A 16,012-nucleotide genomic window follows, 5' to 3' on the forward strand; every position below is an offset into this window, starting at 1 on the left:
ATCACTCTGGCTGGCCTAAATCTCCCTAGATGAATAGACCAAGTTGGCCTCCATCTTTCGGAGACCTGCCTGCCTCTGCCTGCAGAATGTTGGGAGTTAAGAACAAGTGCCACCGCCACCACCTGGCTACAACAAATGTTCAGAAGCCATAACGTTGACCCATTAGGAAAAGAAGCACCGTGGGTTCAAGGCACAACACTAAGATGGTAAAGGTACATTCGTCTTTACCCAATGGAAACTGTAATCACACCACTGACGGGCCAATGAGAAGGTAGCGGTCAATCTAGGTCAGTGGGGCACATGCTTCCTAACAGAAAACAGGGAGCCTAACTCGTTTTAGGATAGGCTATCAAGGGGTCATTGGGATTAGCGCAAAATATCCATCGTCTAGGTACCTTGCCCCATCTCCCCACTTTCTTAAAAAAAAAGTCTTCCGTGGAGTCTGTGGAGAGTTAAGCATCCGCTCAACACGTGACCACCTGACCTGGAGTAAGACTGGGACCAGGGATGGTGCTCCTGGGGGTGGGGTGGGGAGGATGAAAGACCCGCCCACCTCCCCGCCCCATAGCCGAACGTGCAATTCCCCTCCCGGCCGCAGGGGGCACTGCAGGCCCCGGGGAGGTAGGGGGCGGAGCGCTGCGAGGGGCTGACAGCGGCTGCCTGGCTCCGGAGCGCTGGGGGCGCTGTGCGCGGCCCTGGCTGTGCCTCCGCTCCCGGCCACGGGGGGCGCTGCGCGGCGCCGGTGGTTGGTGGTGGCTGTTGGGGGGGTGGGGGGGGAGCGGCGGCCGCGGGTGGTGCGGAGGGAGGCCTTGCGGGTGGATCGGGCGCTGCGCGGCGGAGGCGGCGGGAGGAGGAGGAGGAGGCGGGCGGGCGGGAGCGCGGGTCCGGCCGGCCCTGGCGATGGCGGACGCGGCGGCCTCCCCGGTGGGCAAGCGGCTGTTGCTTCTGTTCTCGGACCCTGCGGCCTCGGCGTCGGCTCCGGCCCCCACGGCGGCTGCAGCGGTGAGCGGAGATCCTGGGCCTGCGCTGCGCACTCGGGCCTGGCGAGCCGGCACGGTGCGGGCCATGAGCGGGGCGGTGCCCCAGGACCTGGCGGTGAGTGGCGGCCGAGGCGGGCACGCGAGGCCGGGGCTGCGGGGCCTGTGGGCGGCCTCCCCGGGGGCCTTTGTGACGGGGGTGGCGAGGCGGGGGTGACCCAGTTCCGCGCCCCCGGCTCTCCGGAGCGCCCCCCCCGCCGGCGCCTCGGCGCCTGGGCACTCGGGCTCTGCCCGGCGTGGCTTCCGCGTCGGGGTGCGCGCCCCGGTTCCTCCCGGGGTGTGGGGGGGGAGGGTGGGCGGCCGAGGTGCGAGGAGCCGCCGCTGCCTGCAGCCGCCGCCGCCTGCAGCCGGCAGGCCCCGCCTCCCGGGCGACCCTGCCCGGCGCACCCCCACGCCCTCGGAGCCCGCTCTCGAACCCGGGTCCCGCAAGGTTCGGCCGGAGGACGCGGAGCCCCAAGGCCGTCTCGGGGTGGGGGTGGCTCGCCCCGGGCCCCCGTCCTCCCCGAGCCCCGGGCAGTTGCGGGAGGCGCGGCGGCTGCGGTTGGGGCTGCTGCTCGGGGGCTTTGCTCCGTTTTCACCCGGCGCTCACTTCCTCCTGCGGGAGCCGGGCTCGGCCTGGCGGCCCCCGGCGAACACGGCGCCGGGGTCCGAGTGCGAGCGCCCTGCTTCGGGCGCTCCTGGCTGACGACGGCGCGCGGATAAGTTTGAGGTCCGTGCTGGCGGCCGGGGAGGGCGGCTGCTGCCCGGGGGGGTGGGGGAAGTTCTTGCCTCTCCCACCCCACCCCCGAGCCTCGAGAAGGGGCCGCGCTCTGAAACTTTGTCCGCGGCTTCGGCCGCCGGCCTCGGCGCCAATTCCGGTGGGAAGTCGTTCCGCTCGAAGCAGCGTTCGAGACCGTGATGAGCTTTCGTTTATTATATTATATATATATTTTTTATTATTTTCATCTTTGCTTATGCGGCGGCAGCGCGCTCACCCGTGAGTTGGGTCGAGCCTCCGCAGTTCCTCATTCTGGCGGCGGCTCCCCCCACTGCTCCTCTCGCTGCTGAGACGAAGCTGGGAGAAAGGGCGGGAGGGCCGTTTCGGGACGGTCTGTCGGCCGGCGAACAGAAAGTGAGTGCTCTGGGTGAACTTGACGCCGCGGACGTCTTAGTCCCTAAACGGGAACGCATCGTAGGAGGCTTGGGATTGGTGTGGCCGTCTGCTGCTGGGTTTGCATCCTAGTGATAGTGCTGGCCAGTCTGTCTGTCTGTCTGTCTGTCTGTCTTTCCAGCTTTGTGGGGGCGGGTGTGGGTTTTTGTTTGTTTGTTTGTTTTTGGCTTGTTCCTGGCTCAAGCTTCAGTTCCCTAGCTCTGACCGCTCTCTGGGATGCACGGAGAAGGCTTGTTAGCATATTTAGGAAGCTGTAGTGGGTGGGGTGGACTTGTAAAAAGGACGCCAGGACAATCAGGGGTCGGGGTGGTGGCTAAGATGGGAATTTGACCCGAAATTCCTCTGTCCTTCCTAGGAAGGTGGGTCTGGGTCGGGTCGGGGAGGTTTCTCGCTCGGAGTCACCAGTTCCCTCCCCCGCCCCAGGCAAAACCTCCTTGAGATCCACCTACGTGCGCATACTCTGACCCGAGGCATTGTTGTTACTGGTTTTTAGATCGGGATTCTACTTCCCCAGTTCTTTGAGTAGTCCTCTTCCCCTCCCCCCCACGTTTCCTCCATCGAATGAATTGGCCTAATGAGCTCTGCACCTGAAATGGCTACCCATTCGCGCTGTTGTCTGTTGGCCTCCGGGAGGGCCGAGGGTTTTGAAGTACACTGAATGCTGGACACCTACTAGGGCTGAATACTTAATTTTACCACTTGACCAGTGGACGTGGATTTTCCAACCAACTAATAACTTGCGGTGATTCTTCTAAAAAAGCAAGGTGTTCTTATAACAGTGTCGAGGTCTTGCATGAAGCAACGTGAATATAGAAGCAAAGATAACTTTGGGTTTGGTGAATATATTTGTGCTTGTTTTGTATTTTTATCCAGGAACATATATTCAAAAAAAGTCACAAGAAAACTCTGGGCCATTTAGGGTTTTTTTTGTTTGTTTTAACCTTCTTGCAGAACTGCTCTAGAATTGCTGTTACATTGAGGTTCTGTTAAAGACGATGAGTAGTGAGGAACCCGAATTTGCCGTTTTGTTTTCCTTTCTCATTGACGAGAATGTCTTTGGACTCTAGGCATGTGGACCTTTCCAATTTGTACCACACACTGTAGTAAACACAACTGTCCTCCAATCAAAAGTGTTCTTCCTGTACTCAAGGGTGGAGTTTGCCAGCAACTGGCCCGTGATTGGGCAGATTTTCTTTCAGTTATGTTTTAAGAGGTTTTCAGGCGTGCTTGGTTTTGAGTAATGCATAGCAGGGCGCCCCCTGTTAAGGATGAGTAATTAAGGGTTGGATGAATGAGTTTCTCAAGTGATTGAAAACACATTTCTCAGGTTTAGGCTCCATTAATACTTTCTTTCTAAATACTTTTTGACCCAGAAATATGTGAGTACACTGGTGATACATTTAATGAGTTTTTATTTTATTACCAACGCCATATGCTGCCTTAGGGGATGATGTGGAGAAAAAAATGAAAACCAGTATTCTGTTCCTTGGGGAATTTGTTGATGATGGTCTTATGAGTAGGTGGCTTCACCATCAAACTTCTCTTTGACAAGCAACTACTGTTTTTTGTTTGTTTGTGTCAGATACAAACCCAATTTCTCCCCTCTGCTTCTACTGGAATAGTGGCTTTGTTGTCTAAAATAGGTCCTTTGTGTGTTTTTTTTATTTATTTTTTAAATATGTTGCGAGATTACTGGCTTTTGCATTTCTCTTATTTCTTAATTAGTTGTACACTTCAAGCTCCTAAATTATGATTGGTTCATGTAAGTTCCAGAGTCTTTGAGACCATTACATACGTAGCTACACAGACAAAAATACCATGGGTTCCCTTTTTGGTTATAAAAAATGTCAAACAAAACTTGACCCTGCTAGCTCCAACTTAGCAAGGAAAAATAAGAAAAGAGGGGTAGGGTTAGAGCATACTCAGTAGTGTTTGCCCAGCAAGCTCGAGGCCCCGGGTTCAATTCCCGGATTGCAGAAGCTGGGCCTGGTGGTAGGCGCACACCTGTAAAATTCTTCTCTACAAAGGACTTTTTTTTTTTAAATAAGCAAATGCTGTCTTACCACACGGTATCTGCTACTTACTGACTCTTAAAAACAACTCATTTTCTGTGCATGAGTGTCTTTGCCTGTGTGTGTGCACCATGTGCATGCCCGGTGCCTGAGGGTCGGAAGAAGGTGTTTGGTCCTCTGGAGTTACGTACGGGCAGCTGTGGGTCCTCTGTAAGAGCAGCCAGTGGTCCTAACCTGTGAAACATCTCCATCCCTACTTTGTTATTTTATCTGAACATTATGTATACTGTGCACATCAATAGCTATCTCTGTTGTAAACACCTCCCAATTCTTCTCAGTTCTCCCAGGGGCCTTACATGTGCTGGGTAGGTACTGTACCACTGAGCACCACTTTATAATCCCTTTGTATTCTATAAAATGAGTGTGCCGTGACTTAGTAGTTTATTTTTTCCTCTTGGCAAACATCCACTTTATTTAAACTTTTTTTGAGGGGTACTAAATATACTTAGTACAATTGTGTTTTGTGACCCAGGTTTCATTGGTGTATTTTAGGCGTTCAAGAGTGAGTTGTTGAGTATGTATACTTTTATTTCGTTAAGTAATACATGGTTATGTTTTACACATATTAGACTGTCTCATACTCTCACAAACAATGGTATAGTTCTTGTTTTCCTTCATCTCCATTGTGAAATGATGTCATCAATATTTTACTGCTGCCAGTGTAGGGGGTGAGGAGAAATGGTCTCTGACACTCCATGACTGCTGGTCTAGGGGGTGAGGAACAGTCTCTGACACTCCATGACTGCTGGTCTAGGGGGTGAGGAACAGTCTCTGACATCCATGACTCTGGTCTCTTTCTAGATGTTTCCTCCTCTTCCTTCACACTCATGCATCCTTTGGTCACTTGAGAAATGAGTTGTTGTTTTGGTTTGGTTTTTTCAAGATGGGTTCTCTATGGAGGCTGTCCTGGAACTCGCTCTGTAGACCAGGCTGGTCTCAGACTCACAGCGATCCATCCGCCTGCCTCTGCTTCCCGAGTGCTGGGATTAAAGGTGTGTACCACCAACACCCGGCTTATTCTGAGTTTATTATCTCTTTTTTTCAAGACAGGGTTTCTCTGTGTTGAGCTCTGGCTGACCTGGAACTGGCTCTGTAGACCAGACTGTTCTCGAACTCTCAGCGCTCGGACTGCCTCTGGTCCCAGCTGCATCACCACTGTCCAGCTAGTTATGAACTCGTAGTGCCTCTCTAGCTTATTGTAACCATATACTCTTTTCTTGTTTGTTTTTGGTTTCTCTGGGTAGCCTTGGCTGTCCTGGAACTCATTTTGTAGATCAGGCTGATCTTAAATTCAGAGATCTACCTGCCTTTGCCTCCCGAGTGCCAGGATTAAAGGCATGTACCATTGCCACCTGGGTGTTTTTCTTTTGAATTAGTCCATGAGTTGTTTTCCTATACGGGAAAAATGTTAACAGGATGAGCAGGCTCATGTCTATAACCCCAGTGTTTGGGAGGTTGAAGCAGGGGGATCAGCATGAGTTTAAGGCCACCCTGGGCCCCAGAGTAATACCCCATCTCAAAACAAAAGCAAAACCGCCCAGCAGACAAACAACCTTAACTCAGAGTTCTAGAACTCTAGACCTGGTTTTAAGGGCTTGGAGCTTGAACAAAAGTGTAGTACCAACCAACCTAAACCCCCATCCGTTTATATTAAAGATTTCAGTTGTGGGGTATTCAGAACAAGTGGGCATGGGTACCAGGAGAGTGCCAGAAGAGGGCATCAGATTCCCTGGGACTAGAGTTAGAGGTATTGTTTAGCCACTCTGTGTGGGTGCCAGAACCTAAGTTAGGCCTTCTGTAAGAGCAGAACTCTTAACTCTTGAGACCTCTCTAGCCTCCTTTATTTGGGGACAGTGTTTTATTGTAATCCAGGCTGGCCTTGAGCTCTTGTTCTTTCCGCCTCTATCTCCCAAGTTCTGGGACAGGCTCTCACTTTTTTTTTTTTTTTTTTTTTTTTTTGTTTTTGTTTTGAGACAGTGTTTTTCTGAAAATCCTGGCTGTCCTGGAACTTGCTTTGAAGACCAGACTGGCCTTGAACTCAAAGAGAGCCATCCACTTGACTCTGTCTCCAGAGTTCTGGGGTTAAAGCCATGCACCACCACCGCCTGGCTTCTACTTTTTTGGGAGGGAGGAGACAGGGTCTCAATATGCAACTCAGTATGTAGACCAGGAACTTGATATGTATACCAAGCTGGCCTAGACTCCACAGAGACCCACCTGCCTCTAAGTCCTGGGCTTAGAAGAAAGCAGCACCACGCTTGGCTTCTGTTCACTTAAAAAAAAAAACATTTATTTTGTCTGGGTTAGTGGGTGAATGGCTTTAATCCTAGCAGAGACCTGAAGAGGGAGAATTCAAGGCCAGTCTGAGCTATATAGTGTATTGTGGGCCAGCAAAAATAAAATAAAACTAATTAATAAGGATGTTGCCGTGTAACCCAGGATAGCCTGGAATTTGAGAACCCCTTGCTTTAGCTTCACAAGTACTGAGATATCAGGTGTGCTCTGCTGCCTGTCTTTGAGGCCCATTGTTTAAAAGTTGTATAGCATGCCCACCCACACCACTCTGTTGAACAGTTATTTTACCTTCATTCCCTACATAGTCGGAGCTTTCCTTATTTTGCATTGGCTGGGTTTGGGTTTGGGGTTTTGCTGTTATAGTTTTGGTTTGTTTTTTGAGACCGGGTCTCACTATGTAGTCTTGGCTTGCCTGGAGCTGATCTGCCTCTGCCTCTCTTGCCCCCCCCCCCCAATCATCGTTCGTGGCTAGGTTTTGATTTTGTATTTAAAGCAGAGCAGTGCTGTGTGTCCTTGGCTGGTCTGGGACTTTGTAACCAGGCTGGCTTGGCCTGTGGTGTATGTGTGCCACCACTTTTAATTGCCCGTTTGATTACCAGGGGTTCGAATCACTAACCCTCATCTGCCAGGGCACTGGTGTGTTCTGCTAGCTTGTTCTGGTTGATTTAGTCTCTCCTTTCCAAACAGACCCAGAATAAGAGTTAGAAAACATTTTCTGTTGGTGTTTTTGACAACAGCTGTGGTGGGTGTGTGCCTGTAGGTTTTCCTGCCTTAAGGCCTGAGGGACACTTAACACCTGTCACTCGTCAGTTTTCCACAACCTTTGATAGGTTGGTGATTTTTAAGCCCTCCAAAACCCCATCATGCCCACCACTAAAGTGTTATATTCTTATTCTCCAGATGGGTAAAACCTCCCTGATTGTTTAGTAGTGACTCTTAGTTTTACAAGAGGGTAAGCTCCATATTTTTAGTGACTTCCTAAGTAATGGGGCTCTGGGGGACTGACTCACTAACCAAATTCTCTAGAGACTGATTTGAAAATCCATATGAAAGGTTATTAATTTGCAGTGGAGGATATACCTATAGAGATGAAAATCCTCTCATCTGCTCGAGGATTTTTGCCTTGAAGAATTAGACAAGGAGCACTGGGTGTGGCCCAGAGATGTTCGTAGCAAGCAGCCTCGCTGTGTGGTCCTCTACTTTACTAGAGCTTCCTGTCTTCCATTGCTTTATTCCCACACCGTTTTTAAGATAGCCCAGGTGAGCCCTGAATAACCCACCCACTTTAGCTTCCTGATTGTTGGAATCACAGGGCTGCCCAGTTTGGCTTCACTTTTGTCTGTCTGTCTGTCTCTGCCTCCCTCGCTCCCTTCCTCCCTCCCTTCTTCTTTCTCCCCCTTCTTTTCTTCTTGTTTGTTTGTTTGTTTGTTTACTTATCTTTGAGAGGAGGTCTCGATATGTAGCCTTGACTGGCTGAAATTCTATGTAGATCAGCGTAGTCTAGAAGTCACAGATGCTGCCTACCTCTGCCTCCCAAAGGCAGGCACTACCATGCTCAGCTTTGGTTTTTTGTTTGTTTTGATTTGATTTAGTTTGGTTTGGTTTGGTTTGGTTTCCAAGACAAGGTTTCTCTGTGAAGCCTTGACTGTCTTAGAACTTATTCTGTAGACCAGGCTGGCCTTAAACTCAGATCTGCCTGACTCTGCCTCCCAAATTCTGTAATTAAAGCCCAGTATACCACTACCTGGCAAATGCTTTGTTTTGATTAACCTAGGCATATGATGTTATTTCAGAAAGATAACATAGGTATCTCTTATTTATTTATTTATTTATTTATTTATTTATTTATTTGGGTTTTTTCGCGACAGGGTTTCTCTGTGGCTCTGGAGGCTGTCCTGGAACTCGCTCTGTAGACCAGGCTGGTCTTGAACTCACAGAGATCCGCCTGCCTCTGCCTCCCGAGTGCTGGGATTAAAGGTGTGTGCCAACACCACCCGGCGGTATCTATAAATTTTGAGGCTAGCTGAGGCTACACCTCTGAGACCTTGTCTCAAAAATGAAAAAAAAAAAAAAAGATAAACTGGGTGTTGTGGTGTGTTCCTCATGGCTGAGGCAAAAGGACTGGTTCAGATTCAGTTCAGAGTTTGCTACATAGTGAATTTAGTGTATATATGATGTCCTCAGCTCCAACACAACTCTCTGGGGCTAGGGCTCTTGCTGAATTGGCAGAGTGGGAGGGTGCGTGGTGCCCTGGCTCCATCTGCAGAGGTGTGGCACACACCTGGAGTCCTACCACAGGCAGGTAGAGGCTGCAGGAGTTTGCTTGTTTATTTTGCTTGTGCTCGGTTATCTGTAGCTACAGGTTGTGGTTGTGGGAGCTTTCTGTCTTCCTGCCCCAGCCTCCTGAATGCTGAGATTATAGATATGCACCACCATGCCTACCTTAGTAATGAGAAATTTTAAGTAGACTTCTGTATTTAGGGAATGGTATCACCAGATTATTTACATTCGTTTCTGTTTTCCTGTCTTGTTTGAGGCAGGGTCTCAGCCTAAGCCGGCCTGGAACTCCCAATGCTGCTTTATAGGCCTAGAGGGCTCACAGGCATACGTTGCCACAGGACACTCCTTAGAGGTTGTAGCAGTTTATACCGTGGCAGTAGGGGATGCAGGCTTGCTGAGGAAAGGAGTGGTGGCCCTCCAGGCCGGCCTCTGGGGCCCTTGTTCCTACTTACAGGCAGCCGAGGAAGGTTAAAGCAGAGCCGGGGTGTCGGCTGCAAGTCCCTACCTCACATTGATCCCACAGCTCCTCAAAATGCTGCGCATATTTGCATTTTATTCAGATTATCACTTACACCCAACTACTTACATTTAATATACTCAGTATTAGACTGGTGTGGAAAGATATCTTTTGGAAATGCAAATAAACTGTAAAGAGAAAATTATTTACCTGAGCACAGCAGCATGCAGTCACCCTTCATCACTCACTCGAGCTGTCCATGTATCCTAAGATTTGTTAAACTGCACATAGTTCTCATTTAGAAATAGGAAGAGAGATTAGAAATAAAGAATCTTAGCCGGGCTGTGGTGGTGCTCACCTTTAATCCCAGCACTCAGGAGGCAGAGGCAGGCACAGCTCTGTGAGTTTGAGGTCAGCCTGGTCTGTAGCATGAGGTCCAAGACAAGCTAGGGCTACATAGAGAAATCCTGTCTCAAAAAATCAAAAAGGGGGGGGGTAGAAAAGAAATCAAGAATCTTAGTAATTAATCTTTATTTCCTTTACTCTCTGCCATTCTTATCTCTAATTTCTCCAATACACTTTGCATTCAAATCTTCCCATTTTTCAACTTACTTCTTTGTAAATGGCCTTACAGTTTCTTTACTCTATAGTTTATTTTTAAAGCCTAATCAAAAATTTTCCTTTAAAATTAATTACCTAAATAATAAGTGATGCATTCATTGAAGGGAAAAGGCTCTGATACAAATCAGATGTCGTATGCTCCTCTCCGCCTTGATCAGGGGACCTCTCTTCAATGCAGACTCAGGCTGCACAAGGCACTGAGAATAAATGATGGATGAGTGTGCACCCTAATCAAGACGTGTACACTGTCCCCTCTGAGGCTCAGAGAGTGTAGGGGGAGAGGGGACAGCAAGACTGAGAGTCTGAAGATGGAAGACAGGTTGTGAAAGTCCACGTGGTCGCCCAGGTGCCGAACCCACTGCACCAAAATGGGCCAATCAACAGGCCCTGTGGGTGGAGGAGGGAGGGGCTTAGGGCCATACTCACCGTTGGCTGCTGAGAGGATCGGGGAGCACAGTCATTGCTTTCAATTGTATGCCCACTGGTGACCCCAACCGGGCCCCCTGGATAGCTCCAAACGAGTGGTCACATAGCTGTCCCTGATTAAAATAAATGGGTCACAAAACAGAAGTCAAATGCTAGGGAGGAGTGTGGCAGTGAGAGCAACAACATATGCTTGTGAAATATCAGAGAACAAACTTAACCTGAAAACAAACCAAATGGGAATCCCTTGTGTCCCAGTCATACAGTCTGCAGCTTGCTCTTACCCCATGACCTGGAAGTTTTTTCTCATTAGTCAAGTAGATACACTGTTTATTCCATAGTAGTATAGTTGTATTTTAGTCATCTAATTGTAAGATACTTTGTAATTTCGCTTCGATTTTCTGTTTAAACAGTTTTGCCAAGTGGCATCGTCTTTCCAAAATGATTCCCTGCTAACTTTAACTAGAAGAACGATGGTTCTTTTAAGTTCTATGAACAAGCAACATAAATTTAGAATCGTCTGGGACTGTTCTTAGCTGGATAGTAAAAAGAAAAAGAATGAATAAATAGGATAATCCATCCATCAAAAGAAAACTAATGCAAAGAAGATAAAGACAGTGTAAAAAGAGTAAGACATGAGCAGAAAGAAAGCTGAGTACGCTGACATGTCTGCCTGTAGTGCCAGCGCTGTGCTGACATGTCTGCCTGTAGTGCCAGCGCTGTGCAGGTGGAGACGAGGATAATGTTCGAAGCCCGCCTCAGGTTGGTAGTGTCTGGAAACAAGATGCAAAGTGACATGCCGGAGGTGTAGTGGGTTTCAGAGCGGCCAGAGAGAATGAGTAACTCCGTAAAGATGTCCAGATGCACATGAGAAACATGGGAGGCTGCTCTAGGTATGGTGGTGTACACCTTTGATCTCAGCACTCAGGAGGCAGAGGTGAACAGATCTAAATGAAACTACAGTGCAAGTTCTGGGACAGCCAGGGCTACACAGAGAAACTCTGTCTCGAAAAAACTAAGAAGGGGCTGGAACCTGGGCAAGAACCTGTCCTGCTCTCGTAGAGGACCGAAGTTCAGTTCCCGCAGCACACCAGGCAGCTCGCAACCCTGTGTTACTGCAGCTCCTGGGATCTGTACTCATGGGCACGTTATTACACAGGAGTCCCATTTCTTATTTTATGTGCATTTGTCTTTTACTTGCATGTTTGTCTGAGTGAGGGTGTTAGATTAAAGAAACATTTTAAAAGATTTATTATGTGTATGGTTTCTGCCAGAATGTATCCCTGCAGGCCAGCAGAGGGCACCAGGTCTCATTATGGATGGTTGTGAGCCTTCATGTGGTTGCTGAAAATTGAACTCAGGATCTCTGGAAGAGCAGTCAGAACTCTCAACTTCTGAGCCATGGCTCTAGTCCCAGAATTTTGTTTTTCTTAAAGGACAAAAATACCAAAAAGCAAGAGAGACTGGAGAGAGGGATGATTCAGTGCTGAGCACACTGCTCTTGCAGAGGATCTGGTCCAGTTCTCAGCACCCACGGTGGCTAGCTCACAGCTGACTATAACTCCAGCTCCAGGGGATTCTAACATTTCTGGCTTCTGGCACCTGTGACGCACCCCTTGCCTGGTACACAACCCCCGACCCACACACATCTCTACACTGTTTTTGTCATTTTTGTCATTTTGTTTTTGTTTTCTAGACGAGATTCTCTGAGCAACAGCCCAGCCCTGACTGGCCTTGAACTCTGTCTAGGATTAAAAGCATGGGCCACCACTGCCTAGCCACACCTACTTTTTTAAAAGTAAAAATAAATCTTTTAAAAAAAGACAAAGCTTCCAATAAAAAAAAAAAAGGAGATGGGGGTTTCTAGAGAGATGGCGCAGTGGTTAAGAGTACTAGCCACTCCCCAGAGGACCAAGGTTCAATTCCAAGCAGTCATATGGTTGCTCGGCCATCGGTGACTTCAGTCCCAGAAGATCTGATGGCCTCTTAAGGCCTCTGTGGGTACCGGATACACGTGTGGCATACAGACATACGCAGGCAAGATACACACAAAAGAATGTATTTTTAAAAATAATGCCCCCCAACCCAAATGCACTGGCTAGTGGCAGTGCACACCTTTAATCCCATCACTTGGGGGCAGATGCACTGCGGATGGTGGGCGTGTCCCTGATGTTGATCAAGCCAGGGCTACGCAGATATCCTACCTCAAAAAACTAAAACCAGAATTGATACATTGTATAGATGGGAGCTGCAGATTAGGAAGTAAAGCTCTTAGCCACTGTTCCAGCCGCATGCCTGTCTGCTTCCTGCCTTGATAAGGGACTAGCTCTCCAAAACTGTAAGCAAGCCCCCAATTAAATGATTTCTTTTAAGAGTTTCACTGGAGCTGGGCAGTGGTGGTGCACACCATTAATCCCAGCACTCTGAATAAACAAACAAATGGAAAAGTAAAAGCCAAAAATGTGTTAAAGAGATGGCTCAGCAGTTGAAAGCATCCCTAACCTGGCAGAGGATCCAAGTCTGGTCTCTACCACTTAACTCTCCAGAAAATGTTAAGCCCAGCGGCGAGAATAAGACCACTACCACAGTTTTATTTTTTATTCCCCCTCGAGACAGGGTTTCTCTGTGTAACAGCCCTGGCTGTCCTGGAACTCGCTCTGTAGACCAGGCTGGCCTCGAACTCACCGAGATCCACCTGACTGCCTCGCAAGATTAAAGGAGCAGACCACCACACTGCACACTACCAGCCAAATTTGAAGCAAACTTTAATTAAATACTGGCCAGGTGGCTAGGCTCTGGCTCTGATGAGGTCCGTACCCAGGTTCCTGAGAAATGGCCCAGAGTCAAGGATGGCAAGGTCTTAAGAAAGAAAAACCCATAAACCATTGTGTTTCCCTTCAGGCCCCATTGGAGGCACGTGCACTTCCTGACCTAAAAACAAACTTGTTGGGGCTGGAGAGATGGCTCAGCGGTTAAGAGCACTGACTGTTCTTCCAAAGGTCCTGAGTTCAGTTCCCAGCAACCACATGGTAGCTCACAACCACCTTGAATGAGCTCTGATGCCCTCTGCTGGCATGCAGGCAGAAGACTGTATACATAATAAATAAATAAAAAATATTTAAAAAAAAACAAAAAACAAACTTGTTTAGGGAGTGAAAGCACGTGACTTGTTGTCTCCCATAAACAACAGCCTCCAGCATTTCAGGAGCCACCTGTCCTCGGGCAAGGGGCGTGCAGATCAGAGGCGTTTTTTGTTTCATAGATCTCTTAGGTGTAGTAATTAAAAGTTAAAATGTAGCTTTAGCTCACATTGTCTTGAGTTGTATCCTGAGTCAAACAAAGCCTTGACTCTGTGTTGGGTACCTGTTTATATTGGGAGAATGGTCAAGTCCTGGGAAAACTGGTTGTAACATTTGTTGTCCAGTTCCAGAACTGTTGCCATGCAGAGGGATCAGTATACATGTTACACCTGCACCCGTGTGCATAATTAAAGTAAGTCTTTTGCAAAGATGAGTACTGTACCAGTTAAAGCCGTTCCTTGTCCTCGCTTTTGCCGTCCCCCTTTCCTCCCAGAGCACCTGGTCTTTCGCGTTTCCCTGCCTCTCATCTGCTAGAAAGCCAGGCAAGCACAGTGTGCTAGGTCCTCGAGGTCACCCTCGGGTCACTCTGTGAGGCTTCCCATCCTGTTCCCCACTCTGGAAGATCTTCTTCCTACCCTGTTTACCTTGGGCGGGTGGGGGGTGCACCCTTGTTTTTGAGTAAATAAATGAACCACAGTTTTATCACCAGTAGTAAAATAACAGTGCTTTTGAGAAGCAGCCAGTATCAAACATTACATGACAGGCATAAAGCTAGATTACTTCTATCATCGGTCATCGAAGTTGAAGTAGTCTTTAAATTTATTTTATTTGCTTTGAGACAGGTGTATAGTCCTGGCTGTCTAGTCTAGAACTTGCTATCTAGAACACGCTGGCATCCAACTTGGAGATTCACCTGTCTTTCTCTGTGTGTATCACACCCAACTTTTTTTTTAATTAGATTTATTTTTGTATGAGGAGAGATTTGCACATATGCCAAAATGACTATGTGGAAGTCAGAGGACAAATTTCTGGAATTCATTTTCTCCTTGTACCATGCATTCCTGGGGAACCAAACTCAGGTGCCAAGCCTCTTGCCCTCTGAGTCATCTCACCAACCCTTATTAGTGTTGGTTTTGAGTTTATAAAAATCCCTTTTATTTTAATCACTGCAGTGAATTTAAAACACCATTGATGCATTGTGTCTGCTGCTTTCATTGTTGACTGGCGGGGGAGGTGGCGGGGGAGGTGGTCTCATTCCAAATACCAAGCTGGCCTCAAGCCAGCCTGCCCCCTGCCAACCCAGTCCTGACAGTAAATGTGCCACCATGCCCTGATGTTTTGTTTTTTCTAAGATTCATTTTATTTTATTTGTATATAAGTGTTTGCTTGTTTATATGCATATATACCACATGTATATTTGGTGCTTGAAGGAGCCAGGAGAGGATGCCAGGTCCTGGGAACTGGAATTGAGTACTGGGAACTGAGCTCAGGTCCTCTGCACGAGAGCATGTGTCTTAACCACTGAGCATCTTCCCAGCCTCGCGCTTCCTGTTAGCTTATGAACCTTTTCCTGCTTGCCACGCACAAAGTGATAGAAAGTACAAGAGGTCTTAGAAGTAAGTATGGAATTTTCTTTTTTTTTTTTAATTTTTTATTATGTATACAGGATTCTGTCTGCACATATGCCTGCAGGCCAGAAGAGGGCACCAAATTTCACTTTCTTACTCTGTTTTTCTTTTTTTCCATTTTTATTTTATTTAAATTAGAGACAAGCTTGCTTGACGTGTCAGTCCCAGCTCTCTCGCCCTCCCTCCTCTCCCGTCCCCCACCTGTCCCCCCAGCCCCCACCCCGTTCCCCTCCAGAGTCTGTCATATCATCCCGGGCAGGACCTAGACCCTTTGGCATGGGCTCCAAAAGTCCATTTCTACACCAGGGATAAATACTGGTCTACTATCCAAGGCCCCATAGATTGCTGAGGCCTCCTCACTGACACCATGTTCAGGGGTCTGGATCAGTCCCATGCTGGCCTCTCAGCCATCAGTCTGGAGCCTTGTTCAGGTCAGCTGCCTCTGTGGGTTTCATCAGTTGGGTCTTGATTCCTTTGCTCATCACTCCTCCCTCTCTGCAACTGGATTCCAGGAGTTCAGTTTAGTGTTTAGCTGTGTGTGTTTGCCTCTGCTTCCATCAGTCACTGGTTGAAGGTTCTAGAATGACATATAATGTAGTCATCAATCTAATTATAGGGGAGGGCATTTAAGGTAGCCTCTCCACTATTGGTTGGTTTGCCAGTTGGTGTCATCCTTGTAGATCTCTGAAAATCTCCCTAGTGCCAGATCTCTTCTCAAACCTAGTGGCTCCTTGACTCAACCTTCCTGCTCCCCCATGTCCTCCTCTCCTCTCCTCCCCTCTCTTTCTCCAAGCTTCCTTTCCTCTCTTCTCACTCCATGTTCCCAATTCCCTCAAGAGATCCCATCCCATTCCCCTTCTCTGGGGTACCATGCATATCTCTTTTAGAGTCCTCTGGGTTTCCCCAGATTGTATGCTGGCAATCTCCTACTCCATGTTTAAAATCCATGTATGAGTGAGTGCATGCCAT

The 16,012-nt window shown here is 48.2% G+C and overlaps 1 protein-coding gene across 2 annotated transcripts in view; it reads left to right on the forward strand.

Annotated features, from left to right (window-relative positions):
* The first annotated feature begins 866 nt into the window (after positions 1–866).
* The window catches only part of Kdm3b (lysine demethylase 3B), a 60,120-nt gene continuing 44,974 nt past the window's right edge, over positions 867–16,012 (forward strand). Inside the window, exon 1 of one of the 2 annotated variants that reach the window (XM_013124409.3) lies at positions 867–1,095. In XM_013124409.3, coding sequence (XP_012979863.1) covers positions 901–1,095 — 195 coding nt within the window. In that variant the 5' untranslated portion in view covers positions 867–900. Of the gene's footprint in view, positions 1,096–1,375; positions 1,747–16,012 lie in introns of those variants that run through there. The other variant, XM_040758089.1, reaches the window with a different exon arrangement.

This window comes from Mesocricetus auratus, unplaced genomic scaffold (assembly GCF_017639785.1).
Source record: "Mesocricetus auratus isolate SY011 unplaced genomic scaffold, BCM_Maur_2.0 Super-Scaffold_100015, whole genome shotgun sequence".
Classification (NCBI taxonomy): Eukaryota; Metazoa; Chordata; class Mammalia; order Rodentia; family Cricetidae; genus Mesocricetus; species Mesocricetus auratus.